This window comes from Ambystoma mexicanum, chromosome 7q, assembly GCF_040938575.1.
Source record: "Ambystoma mexicanum isolate Mex_15411 chromosome 7q, UKY_AmexF1_1, whole genome shotgun sequence".
Lineage (NCBI taxonomy): Eukaryota > Metazoa > Chordata > Amphibia > Caudata > Ambystomatidae > Ambystoma > Ambystoma mexicanum.
This window is the reverse complement of record NC_090941.1, coordinates 305825920-305844673: the sequence shown is the minus strand read 5'-3', so window position 1 is coordinate 305844673 and position 18754 is coordinate 305825920. Positions and strand designations below refer to the sequence as shown.

Sequence of the window (18754 nt, the reverse complement as noted above, 5' to 3'; positions counted from 1 at the left end):
AGCACATTGTTCATCCTTTGCCATTTCAAAATGTTCTTCATGTGTGTTTGCATCATTTTCAGGTGCTTTTCGCTGCCATTTTATATGTTAGGGTACCGTTCCGGCCCGTTCTGGGTTTTTTTTCGTGTGAAAATATAGATTTTGGGCAGTAATGGGTTATTGACAGCACATTGTTCATCCTTTGCCATTTCAAAATGTTCTTAATGTGTGTTTGCATCATTTTCATGTGAGTTTTGCTGCCATTTTATATATTAGGGTACCGTTCCGGCCCGTTCCGGGTACTTTTTCATGTGAAAATGTAGATTTTGGGCAGTAATGGGTTAATATTGGTGCACCTTTCTCATTTCAAAATGTTCTTCATGTGTGTTTGCATTATTTTCAGGTGATTTTTGCTGCCTTTTTATATGTTAGGGTACCGTTCCGGCCGGTTCTGGGTACTTTTTCGTGTGAAAATGTAGATTTTGGGCAGTAATGGGTTAATGACAGTATATTGGTGCACCTTTCTCATTTCAAAAGGTTCTTCATGTGTGTTTGCATCATTTTCAGGTGATTTTGGCTGCCTTTTTCTATGTTAGGGTACCGTTCCGGCCCGTTCCGGTTACTTTTTCGTGATAAAATGTAGATTTTGGGCAGTAATGGGTTAATGACAACATATTGGTGCACCTTTCTCATTTCAAAATGTTCTTCATGTGTGTTTGCATAATTTTCAGGTGATTTTTGCTGCCTTTTTATATGTTAGGGTACCGTTCCGGGTACTTTTTCGTGTGAAAATGTAGATTTTGGGCAGTAATGGGTTAATGACAGCATATTGGTGCACCTTTCTCATTTCAAAATGTTCTTCATGTGTGTTTTCATCTTTTTCAGGTGAGTTTCGCTGCCGTTTTATATATTAGGGTAGCGTTCCGGCCCGTTACAGGTACTTTTTCGTGATAAAATGTAGATTTTGGGCAGTAATGGGTTAATGACAACATATTGGTGCACCTTTCTCATTTCAAAATGTTCTTCATGTGTGTTTGCATCATTTTGAGGTGATTTTGGCTGCCTTTTTATATGTTAGGGTACCGTTCCGGCCCGTTCCGGGTACTTTTTCGTGACAAAATGTAGATTTTGGGCAGTAATGGGTTAATGACAACATATTGGTGCATCTTTCTCATTTAAAAATGTTCTTCATGTGTGTTTGCATAATTTTCAGGTGATTTTTGCTGCCTTTTTATATGTTAGGGTACCGTTCCGGCCCGTTCCGGGTACTTTTTCGTGTGAAAATATAGATTTTGGGCAGTAATGGGTTAATGACAGCATATTGGTGCACCTTTCTCATTTCAAAATGTACTTCATGTGTGTTTGCATAATTTTCAGGTGATTTTTGCTGCCATTTTATATGTTAGGGTACCGTTCCGGCCCGTTCCGGGTACTTTTTCGTGATAAAATGTAAATTTTGGGCAATAATGGGTTAATGACAGCATATTGGTGCACCTTTCTCATTTCAAAATGTTCTTCATGTGTGTTTGCATCATTTTCAGGTGAGTTTTGCTGCCGTTTTATATATTAGGGTACCGTTCCGGCCCGTTCCGGGTACTTTTTCATGTGAAAATGTAGATTTTGGGCTGTAATGGGTTAATGACAGCATATTGGTGCACCTTTCTCATTTCAAAATGTTCTTCATGTGTGTTTGCATAATTTTCAGGTGATTTTTGCTGCCTTTTTATATGTTAGGGTACCGTTCCGGGTACTTTTTCGTGTGAAAATGTAGATTTTGGGCAGTAATGGGTTAATGACAGCATATTGGTGCACCTTTCTCATTTCAAAATGTACTTCATGTGTGTTTGCATAATTTTCAGGTGATTTTTGCTGCCATTTTATATGTTAGGGTACCGTTCCGGCCCGTTCCGGGTACTTTTTCGTGATAAAATGTACATTTTGGGCAATAATGGGTTAATGACGGCATATTGGTGCACCTTTCTCATTTCAACATGTTCTTCATGTGTGTTTGCATCATTTTCAGGTGATTTTTGCTGCCGTTTTATATATTAGGGTAGCGTTCCGGCCCGTTCCGGGTACTTTTTCGTGTTAAAATGTAGATTTTGGGCAGTAATGGGTTAATGACAGCACATTGTTCATCCTTTGCCATTTCAAAATGTTCTTCATGTGTGTTTGCATCATTTTCAGGTGCTTTTCGCTGCCATTTTATATGTTAGGGTACCGTTCCGGCCCGTTCTGGGTTTTTTTTCGTGTGAAAATATAGATTTTGGGCAGTAATGGGTTATTGACAGCACATTGTTCATCCTTTGCCATTTCAAAATGTTCTTAATGTGTGTTTGCATCATTTTCATGTGAGTTTTGCTGCCATTTTATATATTAGGGTACCGTTCCGGCCCGTTCCGGGTACTTTTTCATGTGAAAATGTAGATTTTGGGCAGTAATGGGTTAATATTGGTGCATCTTTCTCATTTCAAAATGTTCTTCATGTGTGTTTGCATTATTTTCAGGTGATTTCTGCTGCCTTTTTATATGTTAGGGTACCGTTCCGGCCGGTTCTGGGTACTTTTTCGTGTGAAAATGTAGATTTTGGGCAGTAATGGGTTAATGACAGTATATTGGTGCACCTTTCTCATTTCAAAAGGTTCTTCATGTGTGTTTGCATCATTTTCAGGTGATTTTGGCTGCCTTTTTCTATGTTAGGGTACCGTTCCGGCCCGTTCCGGTTACTTTTTCGTGATAAAATGTAGATTTTGGGCAGTAATGGGTTAATGACAACATATTGGTGCACCTTTCTCATTTCAAAATGTTCTTCATGTGTGTTTGCATAATTTTCAGGTGATTTTTGCTGCCTTTTTATATGTTAGGGTACCGTTCCGGGTACTTTTTCGTGTGAAAATGTAGATTTTGGGCAGTAATGGGTTAATGACAGCATATTGGTGCACCTTTCTCATTTCAAAATGTTCTTCATGTGTGTTTTCATCATTTTCAGGTGAGTTTCGCTGCCGTTTTATATATTAGGGTAGCGTTCCGGCCCGTTACAGGTACTTTTTCGTGATAAAATGTAGATTTTGGGCAGTAATGGGTTAATGACAACATATTGGTGCACCTTTCTCATTTCAAAATGTTCTTCATGTGTGTTTGCATCATTTTGAGGTGATTTTGGCTGCCTTTTTATATGTTAGGGTACCGTTCCGGCCCGTTCCGGGTACTTTTTCGTGACAAAATGTAGATTTTGGGCAGTAATGGGTTAATGACAACATATTGGTGCATCTTTCTCATTTAAAAATGTTCTTCATGTGTGTTTGCATAATTTTCAGGTGATTTTTGCTGCCTTTTTATATGTTAGGGTACCGTTCCGGCCCGTTCCGGGTACTTTTTCGTGACAAAATGTAGATTTTGGGCAGTAATGGGTTAATGACAACATATTGGTGCACCTTTCTCATTTAAAAATGTTCTTCATGTGTGTTTGCATAATTTTCAGGTGATTTTTGCTGCCTTTTTATATGTTAGGGTACCGTTCCGGCCCGTTCCGGGTACTTTTTCGTGTGAAAATATAGATTTTGGGCAGTAATGGGTTAATGACAGCATATTGGTGCACCTTTCTCATTTCAAAATGTACTTCATGTGTGTTTGCATAATTTTCAGGTGATTTTTGCTGCCTTTTTATATGTTAGGGTACCGTTCCGGCCCGTTCCGGGTACTTTTTCGTGTGAAAATGTAGATTTTGGGCAGTAATGGGTTAATGACAGCATATTGGTGCACCTTTCTCATTTCAACATGTTCTTCATGTGTGTTTGCATCATTTTCAGGTGAGTTTTGCTGCCGTTTTATATATTAGGGTAGCGTTCCGGCCCGTTCCGGGTACTTTTTCGTGTTAAAATGTAGATTTTGGGCAGTAATGGGTTAATGACAGCACATTGTTCATCCTTTGCCATTTCAAAATGTACTTCATGTGTGTTTGCATAATTTTCAGGTGATTTTTGCTGCCATTTTATATGTTAGGGTACCGTTCCGGCCCGTTCCGGGTACTTTTTCGTGATAAAATGTAAATTTTGGGCAATAATGGGTTAATGACAGCATATTGGTGCACCTTTCTCATTTCAACATGTTCTTCATGTGTGTTTGCATCATTTTCAGGTGAGTTTTGCTGCCGTTTTATATATTAGGGTAGCGTTCCGGCCCGTTCCGGGTACTTTTTCGTGTTAAAATGTAGATTTTGGGCAGTAATGGGTTAATGACAGCACATTGTTCATCCTTTGCCATTTCAAAATGTTCTTCATGTGTGTTTGCATCATTTTCAGGTGAGTTTTGCTGCCGTTTTATATATTAGGGTACCGTTCCGGCTCGTTCCGGGTACTTTTTCATGTGAAAATGTAGATTTTGGGCTGTAATGGGTTAATGACAGCATATTGGTGCACCTTTCTCATTTCAAAATGTTCTTCATGTGTGTTTGCATAATTTTCAGGTGATTTTTGCTGCCTTTTTATATGTTAGGGTACCGTTCCGGCCCGTTCTGGGTACTTTTTCGTGTGAAAATGTAGATTTTGGGCAGTAATGGATTAATGACAGCATATTGGAGCACCTTTCTCATTTCAAAATGTACTTCATGTGTGTTTGCATAATTTTCAGGTGATTTTTGCTGCCATTTTATATGTTAGGGTACCGTTCCGGCCCGTTCCGGGTACTTTTTCGTGATAAAATGTAAATTTTGGGCAATAATGGGTTAATGACAGCATATTGGTGCACCTTTCTCATTTCAAAATGTTCTTCATGTGTGTTTGCATCATTTTCAGGTGAGTTTTGCTGCCGTTTTATATATTAGGGTACCGTTCCGGCCCGTTCCGGGTACTTTTTCATGTGAAAATGTAGATTTTGGGCTGTAATGGGTTAATGACAGCATATTGGTGCACCTTTCTCATTTCAAAATGTTCTTCATGTGTGTTTGCATAATTTTCAGGTGATTTTTGCTGCCTTTTTATATGTTAGGGTACCGTTCCGGGTACTTTTTCGTGTGAAAATGTAGATTTTGGGCAGTAATGGGTTAATGACAGCATATTGGTGCACCTTTCTCATTTCAAAATGTACTTCATGTGTGTTTGCATAATTTTCAGGTGATTTTTGCTGCCATTTTATATGTTAGGGTACCGTTCCGGCCCGTTCCGGGTACTTTTTCGTGATAAAATGTACATTTTGGGCAATAATGGGTTAATGACAGCATATTGGTGCACCTTTCTCATTTCAACATGTTCTTCATGTGTGTTTGCATCATTTTCAGGTGATTTTTGCTGCCGTTTTATATATTAGGGTAGCGTTCCGGCCCGTTCCGGGTACTTTTTCGTGTTAAAATGTAGATTTTGGGCAGTAATGGGTTAATGACAGCACATTGTTCATCCTTTGCCATTTCAAAATGTTCTTCATGTGTGTTTGCATCATTTTCAGGTGAGTTTTGCTGCCGTTTTATATATTAGGGTACCGTTCCGGCTCGTTCCGGGTACTTTTTCATGTGAAAATGTAGATTTTGGGCTGTAATGGGTTAATGACAGCATATTGGTGCACCTTTCTCATTTCAAAATGTTCTTCATGTGTGTTTGCATAATTTTCAGGTGATTTTTGCTGCCTTTTTATATGTTAGGGTACCGTTCCGGCCCGTTCTGGGTACTTTTTCGTGTGAAAATGTAGATTTTGGGCAGTAATGGATTAATGACAGCATATTGGAGCACCTTTCTCATTTCAAAATGTACTTCATGTGTGTTTGCATAATTTTCAGGTGATTTTTGCTGCCATTTTACATGTTAGGGTACCGTTCCGGCCCGTTCCGGGTACTTTTTCGTGATAAAATGTAAATTTTGGGCAATAATGGGTTAATGACAGCATATTGGTGCACCTTTCTCATTTCAAAATGTTCTTCATGTGTGTTTGCATCATTTTCAGGTGAGTTTTGCTGCCGTTTTATATATTAGGGTACCGTTCCGGCCCGTTCCGGGTACTTTTTCATGTGAAAATGTAGATTTTGGGCTGTAATGGGTTAATGACAGCATATTGGTGCACCTTTCTCATTTCAAAATGTTCTTCATGTGTGTTTGCATAATTTTCAGGTGATTTTTGCTGCCTTTTTATATGTTAGGGTACCGTTCCGGGTACTTTTTCGTGTGAAAATGTAGATTTTGGGCAGTAATGGGTTAATGACAGCATATTGGTGCACCTTTCTCATTTCAAAATGTACTTCATGTGTGTTTGCATAATTTTCAGGTGATTTTTGCTGCCATTTTATATGTTAGGGTACCGTTCCGGCCCGTTCCGGGTACTTTTTCGTGATAAAATGTACATTTTGGGCAATAATGGGTTAATGACAGCATATTGGTGCACCTTTCTCATTTCAACATGTTCTTCATGTGTGTTTGCATCATTTTCAGGTGATTTTTGCTGCCGTTTTATATATTAGGGTAGCGTTCCGGCCCGTTCCGGGTACTTTTTCGTGTTAAAATGTAGATTTTGGGCAGTAATGGGTTAATGACAGCACATTGTTCATCCTTTGCCATTTCAAAATGTTCTTCATGTGTGTTTGCATCATTTTCAGGTGCTTTTCGCTGCCATTTTATATGTTAGGGTACCGTTCCGGCCCGTTCTGGGTTTTTTTTCGTGTGAAAATATAGATTTTGGGCAGTAATGGGTTATTGACAGCACATTGTTCATCCTTTGCCATTTCAAAATGTTCTTAATGTGTGTTTGCATCATTTTCATGTGAGTTTTGCTGCCATTTTATATATTAGGGTACCGTTCCGGCCCGTTCCGGGTACTTTTTCATGTGAAAATGTAGATTTTGGGCAGTAATGGGTTAATATTGGTGCACCTTTCTCATTTCAAAATGTTCTTCATGTGTGTTTGCATTATTTTCAGGTGATTTTTGCTGCCTTTTTATATGTTAGGGTACCGTTCCGGCCGGTTCTGGGTACTTTTTCGTGTGAAAATGTAGATTTTGGGCAGTAATGGGTTAATGACAGTATATTGGTGCACCTTTCTCATTTCAAAAGGTTCTTCATGTGTGTTTGCATCATTTTCAGGTGATTTTGGCTGCCTTTTTCTATGTTAGGGTACCGTTCCGGCCCGTTCCGGTTACTTTTTCGTGATAAAATGTAGATTTTGGGCAGTAATGGGTTAATGACAACATATTGGTGCACCTTTCTCATTTCAAAATGTTCTTCATGTGTGTTTGCATAATTTTCAGGTGATTTTTGCTGCCTTTTTATATGTTAGGGTACCGTTCCGGGTACTTTTTCGTGTGAAAATGTAGATTTTGGGCAGTAATGGGTTAATGACAGCATATTGGTGCACCTTTCTCATTTCAAAATGTTCTTCATGTGTGTTTTCATCATTTTCAGGTGAGTTTCGCTGCCGTTTTATATATTAGGGTAGCGTTCCGGCCCGTTACAGGTACTTTTTCGTGATAAAATGTAGATTTTGGGCAGTAATGGGTTAATGACAACATATTGGTGCACCTTTCTCATTTCAAAATGTTCTTCATGTGTGTTTGCATCATTTTGAGGTGATTTTGGCTGCCTTTTTATATGTTAGGGTACCGTTCCGGCCCGTTCCGGGTACTTTTTCGTGACAAAATGTAGATTTTGGGCAGTAATGGGTTAATGACAACATATTGGTGCATCTTTCTCATTTAAAAATGTTCTTCATGTGTGTTTGCATAATTTTCAGGTGATTTTTGCTGCCTTTTTATATGTTAGGGTACCGTTCCGGCCCGTTCCGGGTACTTTTTCGTGTGAAAATATAGATTTTGGGCAGTAATGGGTTAATGACAGCATATTGGTGCACCTTTCTCATTTCAAAATGTACTTCATGTGTGTTTGCATAATTTTCAGGTGATTTTTGCTGCCATTTTATATGTTAGGGTACCGTTCCGGCCCGTTCCGGGTACTTTTTCGTGATAAAATGTAAATTTTGGGCAATAATGGGTTAATGACAGCATATTGGTGCACCTTTCTCATTTCAAAATGTTCTTCATGTGTGTTTGCATCATTTTCAGGTGAGTTTTGCTGCCGTTTTATATATTAGGGTACCGTTCCGGCCCGTTCCGGGTACTTTTTCATGTGAAAATGTAGATTTTGGGCTGTAATGGGTTAATGACAGCATATTGGTGCACCTTTCTCATTTCAAAATGTTCTTCATGTGTGTTTGCATAATTTTCAGGTGATTTTTGCTGCCTTTTTATATGTTAGGGTACCGTTCCGGGTACTTTTTCGTGTGAAAATGTAGATTTTGGGCAGTAATGGGTTAATGACAGCATATTGGTGCACCTTTCTCATTTCAAAATGTACTTCATGTGTGTTTGCATAATTTTCAGGTGATTTTTGCTGCCATTTTATATGTTAGGGTACCGTTCCGGCCCGTTCCGGGTACTTTTTCGTGATAAAATGTACATTTTGGGCAATAATGGGTTAATGACGGCATATTGGTGCACCTTTCTCATTTCAACATGTTCTTCATGTGTGTTTGCATCATTTTCAGGTGATTTTTGCTGCCGTTTTATATATTAGGGTAGCGTTCCGGCCCGTTCCGGGTACTTTTTCGTGTTAAAATGTAGATTTTGGGCAGTAATGGGTTAATGACAGCACATTGTTCATCCTTTGCCATTTCAAAATGTTCTTCATGTGTGTTTGCATCATTTTCAGGTGCTTTTCGCTGCCATTTTATATGTTAGGGTACCGTTCCGGCCCGTTCTGGGTTTTTTTTCGTGTGAAAATATAGATTTTGGGCAGTAATGGGTTATTGACAGCACATTGTTCATCCTTTGCCATTTCAAAATGTTCTTAATGTGTGTTTGCATCATTTTCATGTGAGTTTTGCTGCCATTTTATATATTAGGGTACCGTTCCGGCCCGTTCCGGGTACTTTTTCATGTGAAAATGTAGATTTTGGGCAGTAATGGGTTAATATTGGTGCATCTTTCTCATTTCAAAATGTTCTTCATGTGTGTTTGCATTATTTTCAGGTGATTTTTGCTGCCTTTTTATATGTTAGGGTACCGTTCCGGCCGGTTCTGGGTACTTTTTCGTGTGAAAATGTAGATTTTGGGCAGTAATGGGTTAATGACAGTATATTGGTGCACCTTTCTCATTTCAAAAGGTTCTTCATGTGTGTTTGCATCATTTTCAGGTGATTTTGGCTGCCTTTTTCTATGTTAGGGTACCGTTCCGGCCCGTTCCGGTTACTTTTTCGTGATAAAATGTAGATTTTGGGCAGTAATGGGTTAATGACAACATATTGGTGCACCTTTCTCATTTCAAAATGTTCTTCATGTGTGTTTGCATAATTTTCAGGTGATTTTTGCTGCCTTTTTATATGTTAGGGTACCGTTCCGGGTACTTTTTCGTGTGAAAATGTAGATTTTGGGCAGTAATGGGTTAATGACAGCATATTGGTGCACCTTTCTCATTTCAAAATGTTCTTCATGTGTGTTTTCATCATTTTCAGGTGAGTTTCGCTGCCGTTTTATATATTAGGGTAGCGTTCCGGCCCGTTACAGGTACTTTTTCGTGATAAAATGTAGATTTTGGGCAGTAATGGGTTAATGACAACATATTGGTGCACCTTTCTCATTTCAAAATGTTCTTCATGTGTGTTTGCATCATTTTGAGGTGATTTTGGCTGCCTTTTTATATGTTAGGGTACCGTTCCGGCCCGTTCCGGGTACTTTTTCGTGACAAAATGTAGATTTTGGGCAGTAATGGGTTAATGACAACATATTGGTGCATCTTTCTCATTTAAAAATGTTCTTCATGTGTGTTTGCATAATTTTCAGGTGATTTTTGCTGCCTTTTTATATGTTAGGGTACCGTTCCGGCCCGTTCCGGGTACTTTTTCGTGACAAAATGTAGATTTTGGGCAGTAATGGGTTAATGACAACATATTGGTGCACCTTTCTCATTTAAAAATGTTCTTCATGTGTGTTTGCATAATTTTCAGGTGATTTTTGCTGCCTTTTTATATGTTAGGGTACCGTTCCGGCCCGTTCCGGGTACTTTTTCGTGTGAAAATATAGATTTTGGGCAGTAATGGGTTAATGACAGCATATTGGTGCACCTTTCTCATTTCAAAATGTACTTCATGTGTGTTTGCATAATTTTCAGGTGATTTTTGCTGCCTTTTTATATGTTAGGGTACCGTTCCGGCCCGTTCCGGGTACTTTTTCGTGTGAAAATGTAGATTTTGGGCAGTAATGGGTTAATGACAGCATATTGGTGCACCTTTCTCATTTCAACATGTTCTTCATGTGTGTTTGCATCATTTTCAGGTGAGTTTTGCTGCCGTTTTATATATTAGGGTAGCGTTCCGGCCCGTTCCGGGTACTTTTTCGTGTTAAAATGTAGATTTTGGGCAGTAATGGGTTAATGACAGCACATTGTTCATCCTTTGCCATTTCAAAATGTACTTCATGTGTGTTTGCATAATTTTCAGGTGATTTTTGCTGCCATTTTATATGTTAGGGTACCGTTCCGGCCCGTTCCGGGTACTTTTTCGTGATAAAATGTAAATTTTGGGCAATAATGGGTTAATGACAGCATATTGGTGCACCTTTCTCATTTCAACATGTTCTTCATGTGTGTTTGCATCATTTTCAGGTGAGTTTTGCTGCCGTTTTATATATTAGGGTAGCGTTCCGGCCCGTTCCGGGTACTTTTTCGTGTTAAAATGTAGATTTTGGGCAGTAATGGGTTAATGACAGCACATTGTTCATCCTTTGCCATTTCAAAATGTTCTTCATGTGTGTTTGCATCATTTTCAGGTGAGTTTTGCTGCCGTTTTATATATTAGGGTACCGTTCCGGCTCGTTCCGGGTACTTTTTCATGTGAAAATGTAGATTTTGGGCTGTAATGGGTTAATGACAGCATATTGGTGCACCTTTCTCATTTCAAAATGTTCTTCATGTGTGTTTGCATAATTTTCAGGTGATTTTTGCTGCCTTTTTATATGTTAGGGTACCGTTCCGGCCCGTTCTGGGTACTTTTTCGTGTGAAAATGTAGATTTTGGGCAGTAATGGATTAATGACAGCATATTGGAGCACCTTTCTCATTTCAAAATGTACTTCATGTGTGTTTGCATAATTTTCAGGTGATTTTTGCTGCCATTTTATATGTTAGGGTACCGTTCCGGCCCGTTCCGGGTACTTTTTCGTGATAAAATGTAAATTTTGGGCAATAATGGGTTAATGACAGCATATTGGTGCACCTTTCTCATTTCAAAATGTTCTTCATGTGTGTTTGCATCATTTTCAGGTGAGTTTTGCTGCCGTTTTATATATTAGGGTACCGTTCCGGCCCGTTCCGGGTACTTTTTCATGTGAAAATGTAGATTTTGGGCTGTAATGGGTTAATGACAGCATATTGGTGCACCTTTCTCATTTCAAAATGTTCTTCATGTGTGTTTGCATAATTTTCAGGTGATTTTTGCTGCCTTTTTATATGTTAGGGTACCGTTCCGGGTACTTTTTCGTGTGAAAATGTAGATTTTGGGCAGTAATGGGTTAATGACAGCATATTGGTGCACCTTTCTCATTTCAAAATGTACTTCATGTGTGTTTGCATAATTTTCAGGTGATTTTTGCTGCCATTTTATATGTTAGGGTACCGTTCCGGCCCGTTCCGGGTACTTTTTCGTGATAAAATGTACATTTTGGGCAATAATGGGTTAATGACAGCATATTGGTGCACCTTTCTCATTTCAACATGTTCTTCATGTGTGTTTGCATCATTTTCAGGTGATTTTTGCTGCCGTTTTATATATTAGGGTAGCGTTCCGGCCCGTTCCGGGTACTTTTTCGTGTTAAAATGTAGATTTTGGGCAGTAATGGGTTAATGACAGCACATTGTTCATCCTTTGCCATTTCAAAATGTTCTTCATGTGTGTTTGCATCATTTTCAGGTGCTTTTCGCTGCCATTTTATATGTTAGGGTACCGTTCCGGCCCGTTCTGGGTTTTTTTTCGTGTGAAAATATAGATTTTGGGCAGTAATGGGTTATTGACAGCACATTGTTCATCCTTTGCCATTTCAAAATGTTCTTAATGTGTGTTTGCATCATTTTCATGTGAGTTTTGCTGCCATTTTATATATTAGGGTACCGTTCCGGCCCGTTCCGGGTACTTTTTCATGTGAAAATGTAGATTTTGGGCAGTAATGGGTTAATATTGGTGCACCTTTCTCATTTCAAAATGTTCTTCATGTGTGTTTGCATTATTTTCAGGTGATTTTTGCTGCCTTTTTATATGTTAGGGTACCGTTCCGGCCGGTTCTGGGTACTTTTTCGTGTGAAAATGTAGATTTTGGGCAGTAATGGGTTAATGACAGCATATTGGTGCACCTTTCTCATTTCAAAATGTACTTCATGTGTGTTTGCATAATTTTCAGGTGATTTTTGCTGCCATTTTATATGTTAGGGTACCGTTCCGGCCCGTTCCGGGTACTTTTTCGTGATAAAATGTACATTTTGGGCAATAATGGGTTAATGACAGCATATTGGTGCACCTTTCTCATTTCAACATGTTCTTCATGTGTGTTTGCATCATTTTCAGGTGATTTTTGCTGCCGTTTTATATATTAGGGTAGCGTTCCGGCCCGTTCCGGGTACTTTTTCGTGTTAAAATGTAGATTTTGGGCAGTAATGGGTTAATGACAGCACATTGTTCATCCTTTGTCATTTCAAAATGTTCTTCATGTGTGTTTGCATCATTTTCAGGTGCTTTTCGCTGCCATTTTATATGTTAGGGTACCGTTCCGGCCCGTTCTGGGTTTTTTTTCGTGTGAAAATATAGATTTTGGGCAGTAATGGGTTATTGACAGCACATTGTTCATCCTTTGCCATTTCAAAATGTTCTTAATGTGTGTTTGCATCATTTTCATGTGAGTTTTGCTGCCATTTTATATATTAGGGTACCGTTCCGGCCCGTTCCGGGTACTTTTTCATGTGAAAATGTAGATTTTGGGCAGTAATGGGTTAATATTGGTGCACCTTTCTCATTTCAAAATGTTCTTCATGTGTGTTTGCATTATTTTCAGGTGATTTTTGCTGCCTTTTTATATGTTAGGGTACCGTTCCGGCCGGTTCTGGGTACTTTTTCGTGTGAAAATGTAGATTTTGGGCAGTAATGGGTTAATGACAGTATATTGGTGCACCTTTCTCATTTCAAAAGGTTCTTCATGTGTGTTTGCATCATTTTCAGGTGATTTTGGCTGCCTTTTTCTATGTTAGGGTACCGTTCCGGCCCGTTCCGGTTACTTTTTCGTGATAAAATGTAGATTTTGGGCAGTAATGGGTTAATGACAACATATTGGTGCACCTTTCTCATTTCAAAATGTTCTTCATGTGTGTTTGCATAATTTTCAGGTGATTTTTGCTGCCTTTTTATATGTTAGGGTACCGTTCCGGGTACTTTTTCGTGTGAAAATGTAGATTTTGGGCAGTAATGGGTTAATGACAGCATATTGGTGCACCTTTCTCATTTCAAAATGTTCTTCATGTGTGTTTTCATCATTTTCAGGTGAGTTTCGCTGCCGTTTTATATATTAGGGTAGCGTTCCGGCCCGTTACAGGTACTTTTTCGTGATAAAATGTAGATTTTGGGCAGTAATGGGTTAATGACAACATATTGGTGCACCTTTCTCATTTCAAAATGTTCTTCATGTGTGTTTGCATCATTTTGAGGTGATTTTGGCTGCCTTTTTATATGTTAGGGTACCGTTCCGGCCCGTTCCGGGTACTTTTTCGTGACAAAATGTAGATTTTGGGCAGTAATGGGTTAATGACAACATATTGGTGCATCTTTCTCATTTAAAAATGTTCTTCATGTGTGTTTGCATAATTTTCAGGTGATTTTTGCTGCCTTTTTATATGTTAGGGTACCGTTCCGGCCCGTTCCGGGTACTTTTTCGTGTGAAAATATAGATTTTGGGCAGTAATGGGTTAATGACAGCATATTGGTGCACCTTTCTCATTTCAAAATGTACTTCATGTGTGTTTGCATAATTTTCAGGTGATTTTTGCTGCCATTTTATATGTTAGGGTACCGTTCCGGCCCGTTCCGGGTACTTTTTCGTGATAAAATGTAAATTTTGGGCAATAATGGGTTAATGACAGCATATTGGTGCACCTTTCTCATTTCAAAATGTTCTTCATGTGTGTTTGCATCATTTTCAGGTGAGTTTTGCTGCCGTTTTATATATTAGGGTACCGTTCCGGCCCGTTCCGGGTACTTTTTCATGTGAAAATGTAGATTTTGGGCTGTAATGGGTTAATGACAGCATATTGGTGCACCTTTCTCATTTCAAAATGTTCTTCATGTGTGTTTGCATAATTTTCAGGTGATTTTTGCTGCCTTTTTATATGTTAGGGTACCGTTCCGGGTACTTTTTCATGTGAAAATGTAGATTTTGGGCAGTAATGGGTTAATGACAGCATATTGGTGCACCTTTCTCATTTCAAAATGTACTTCATGTGTGTTTGCATAATTTTCAGGTGATTTTTGCTGCCATTTTATATGTTAGGGTACCGTTCCGGCCCGTTCCGGGTACTTTTTCGTGATAAAATGTACATTTTGGGCAATAATGGGTTAATGACAGCATATTGGTGCACCTTTCTCATTTCAACATGTTCTTCATGTGTGTTTGCATCATTTTCAGGTGATTTTTGCTGCCGTTTTATATATTAGGGTAGCGTTCCGGCCCGTTCCGTGTACTTTTTCGTGTTAAAATGTAGATTTTGGGCAGTAATGGGTTAATGACAGCACATTGTTCATCCTTTGCCATTTCAAAATGTTCTTCATGTGTGTTTGCATCATTTTCAGGTGCTTTTCGCTGCCATTTTATATGTTAGGGTACCGTTCCGGCCCGTTCTGGGTTTTTTTTCGTGTGAAAATATAGATTTTGGGCAGTAATGGGTTATTGACAGCACATTGTTCATCCTTTGCCATTTCAAAATGTTCTTAATGTGTGTTTGCATCATTTTCATGTGAGTTTTGCTGCCATTTTATATATTAGGGTACCGTTCCGGCCCGTTCCGGGTACTTTTTCATGTGAAAATGTAGATTTTGGGCAGTAATGGGTTAATATTGGTGCACCTTTCTCATTTCAAAATGTTCTTCATGTGTGTTTGCATTATTTTCAGGTGATTTTTGCTGCCTTTTTATATGTTAGGGTACCGTTCCGGCCGGTTCTGGGTACTTTTTCGTGTGAAAATGTAGATTTTGGGCAGTAATGGGTTAATGACAGTATATTGGTGCACCTTTCTCATTTCAAAAGGTTCTTCATGTGTGTTTGCATCATTTTCAGGTGATTTTGGCTGCCTTTTTCTATGTTAGGGTACCGTTCCGGCCCGTTCCGGTTACTTTTTCGTGATAAAATGTAGATTTTGGGCAGTAATGGGTTAATGACAACATATTGGTGCACCTTTCTCATTTCAAAATGTTCTTCATGTGTGTTTGCATAATTTTCAGGTGATTTTTGCTGCCTTTTTATATGTTAGGGTACCGTTCCGGGTACTTTTTCGTGTGAAAATGTAGATTTTGGGCAGTAATGGGTTAATGACAGCATATTGGTGCACCTTTCTCATTTCAAAATGTTCTTCATGTGTGTTTTCATCATTTTCAGGTGAGTTTCGCTGCCGTTTTATATATTAGGGTAGCGTTCCGGCCCGTTACAGGTACTTTTTCGTGATAAAATGTAGATTTTGGGCAGTAATGGGTTAATGACAACATATTGGTGCACCTTTCTCATTTCAAAATGTTCTTCATGTGTGTTTGCATCATTTTGAGGTGATTTTGGCTGCCTTTTTATATGTTAGGGTACCGTTCCGGCCCGTTCCGGGTACTTTTTCGTGACAAAATGTAGATTTTGGGCAGTAATGGGTTAATGACAACATATTGGTGCATCTTTCTCATTTAAAAATGTTCTTCATGTGTGTTTGCATAATTTTCAGGTGATTTTTGCTGCCTTTTTATATGTTAGGGTACCGTTCCGGCCCGTTCCGGGTACTTTTTCGTGTGAAAATATAGATTTTGGGCAGTAATGGGTTAATGACAGCATATTGGTGCACCTTTCTCATTTCAAAATGTACTTCATGTGTGTTTGCATAATTTTCAGGTGATTTTTGCTGCCATTTTATATGTTAGGGTACCGTTCCGGCCCGTTCCGGGTACTTTTTCGTGATAAAATGTAAATTTTGGGCAATAATGGGTTAATGACAGCATATTGGTGCACCTTTCTCATTTCAACATGTTCTTCATGTGTGTTTGCATCATTTTCAGGTGAGTTTTGCTGCCGTTTTATATATTAGGGTAGCGTTCCGGCCCGTTCCGGGTACTTTTTCGTGTTAAAATGTAGATTTTGGGCAGTAATGGGTTAATGACAGCACATTGTTCATCCTTTGCCATTTCAAAATGTTCTTGATGTGTGTTTGCATCATTTTCAGATGAGTTTTGTTGCCATTTTATATATTAGGGTACCATTCTGGCCCGTTCCGGCCTGTTCCGGGTTTTACACCGTTCCCTCTAGGAAGGTGGGCTCTTAGACACTTCAGTAGATTTTCTGAAAGTGTATGGTTCAGTGCATTGGAGGCTATGGTAGCACGTTATCTTTTTGAAATTGGTGTAAACAGTGTACCCAAATTGTGGAGTACGATTTTTAGCGCTGAGTCATTACAATTTGCTACGGCAACCTATCATATATGGCAATTAGTGGCCGAAAAGATGTCACTTTAATGTTAAGAATCTTAAAAGCAGAATCACTTCAATAGTATATGATTCTGTACTGGAAAACCCATTCACACCATAGCACATTCTGATGTTTTTAGTATATAGTTCAAATATATATTAAATGTATTTTAATCAACATTGTTGCTTGATTTTGTGATATTGTATTATTTGCTTTTTTAACATAGTAAAAGGGGACAAATGCTCAACCGAATGCACTTAATAAATATAAAAATAAAAACATAGAGAATTATGTGTTCCACGCCGAGATGGGAAACTATTGTCAATCAAGGAGATGTGAGCCCGTCTGCAATGCCTAATGTTTACCAGGTGAGACACCCCCCAGTCCCGTGGCATATGAACATCTCTTCCATTCTAACATGGACACGACCCAAGCACCAACAGCTAAGGGCAGAAGTTTAGTGTCAGACCAGTCTTTCTTCTATTTTTAGCGCGATACTAAGTATTTAAGCTGCCTCAAGGACGAGCGCCGTAGCAACTTTTTGTCCGCTGAACGGATATCTTTTTGCACGCGTCATGGCGGCTAATAAGTGCGTGGCTGTGGTGCTGGCAGGCTGCGGCGTGTTTGACGGCAGTGAGATCCACGAAACCTCAGCGGTGTTAGTTCATCTTAGTCGCCGGAAGGCCGAGGTAATGTATTTTCATGTATTCGTCCCCGCTATACGGTCTTTGTGAGCCTTCCTCTACAACATATTTAACCAGCAGGGTGGGGCTGCACGTGGGCGGACTATGCAATTTCCCAATGCCCCCCCTTCTCCCGCCCCCACGCTACTCTTATAGAAAGAACTTCCTATGCTCTCGTCTAGTACAGGGCGGAGTTCCTATTTAACCTGTGTGGAACAGAGCACTCTGTCTCCTGCTGGGAATTGAATGTGCGGTCTTTTAACTGTTATTGTATCCCTGCTGAGCTGCGTAAACCCCCCCCCTTGCTTACCCAGAAACCTTTATTGTGCGTTGGCCCCTCTGTGAATATTTCATGTTTTAGTTGTCATTGCTATTCATGCGTTATTTGCAAAAGGTTGTCGTTGTGCTGAAATCATAGCTCAACTCTCACGCTTTTGGCGGGTGTCACCCGCCTTGTAAACAGCTGACTCACCCGCCAAGCCTCCAGCACGCCCATTCATTTCAATGGGCGTCTCACCCGCCAAAACTAAAATCGGGTGTTTTCACCCGCCTTCGCGACCCAAATGGTTGAGAGCTAAATGCTAATTCTGTGTTGTCGTACTTGCTATTGATTTTAAAAAGCAGATCTAGTAGTCCAGAATGCAAAGGGTTGACTCTTAGCACTATCCTAAAATAACCGCTGTTTTCTTTCAAGTGCTGTCCTGGTTGCCTGCCTCCCTAATCTCCTGCTGGCGAGGCAGAATTCCATAATAAATTGCGAAGGTGAACCGCACTTAACGTTTTATTCAGGGGGTTAGTGGGGGCGGGGGTTGCGATTTTATATTTTGTGCGATTTTTATTTGACGTGTTGTACTTTCATTTTATCTCTAAATTGTTCTCAAGTAATGGATATACATAGTCAAATATTTATCCTCGGAACATGTAACTTAACTGCAGACAGTAAGCCGCCAAAGTGTGTTAAGGAAAGCCTCGCTCAGTTTATCACCTGGATGGTGAAAAATCTTCGTCTGACTATGTATTCACCACACAAAGCAATATTCATTCCCAATTAGTTACACTGGGTATCCTGAAACGTATACAAGCAATTTTGTCTTCATTGGCGAAGGAACTCTAGTAGAATGGTTTAGTTTGACGATACACCAACTTATATATTTGAAAACCTTATGCTCCATTGCATTAAAGAGGCGCGCTTCAGTTGAGTGGCAGTTGAAATCGGACGTCAGATGCTGCACACAAGATGAATGACCAGTTGTGCATTTACTGTGGAAATGATGCTTACTGGTGTAAAGGCAGTACGGATGCAAACGTTGCTTATTTGGCTGGATTCGTAGCAGGCGAAACATACTAAATGCTGGATAAATCCTACTGCAACCTGTAGT

At 39.4% G+C, this 18754-nt stretch overlaps 1 protein-coding gene across 1 annotated transcript in view; it reads left to right on the top strand.

The window, feature by feature from the left end:
- Positions 1 to 17190: 17190 nt before the first annotated feature.
- LOC138528347 (glutamine amidotransferase-like class 1 domain-containing protein 3, mitochondrial) overlaps positions 17191 to 18754 on the top strand; it is a 55905-nt gene continuing 54341 nt past the window's right edge. Inside the window, exon 1 of the mRNA XM_069639881.1 lies at positions 17191 to 17381. Coding sequence (XP_069495982.1) covers positions 17268 to 17381 — 114 coding nt within the window. The 5' untranslated portion in view covers positions 17191 to 17267. The remainder of the gene's footprint in view (positions 17382 to 18754) is intronic.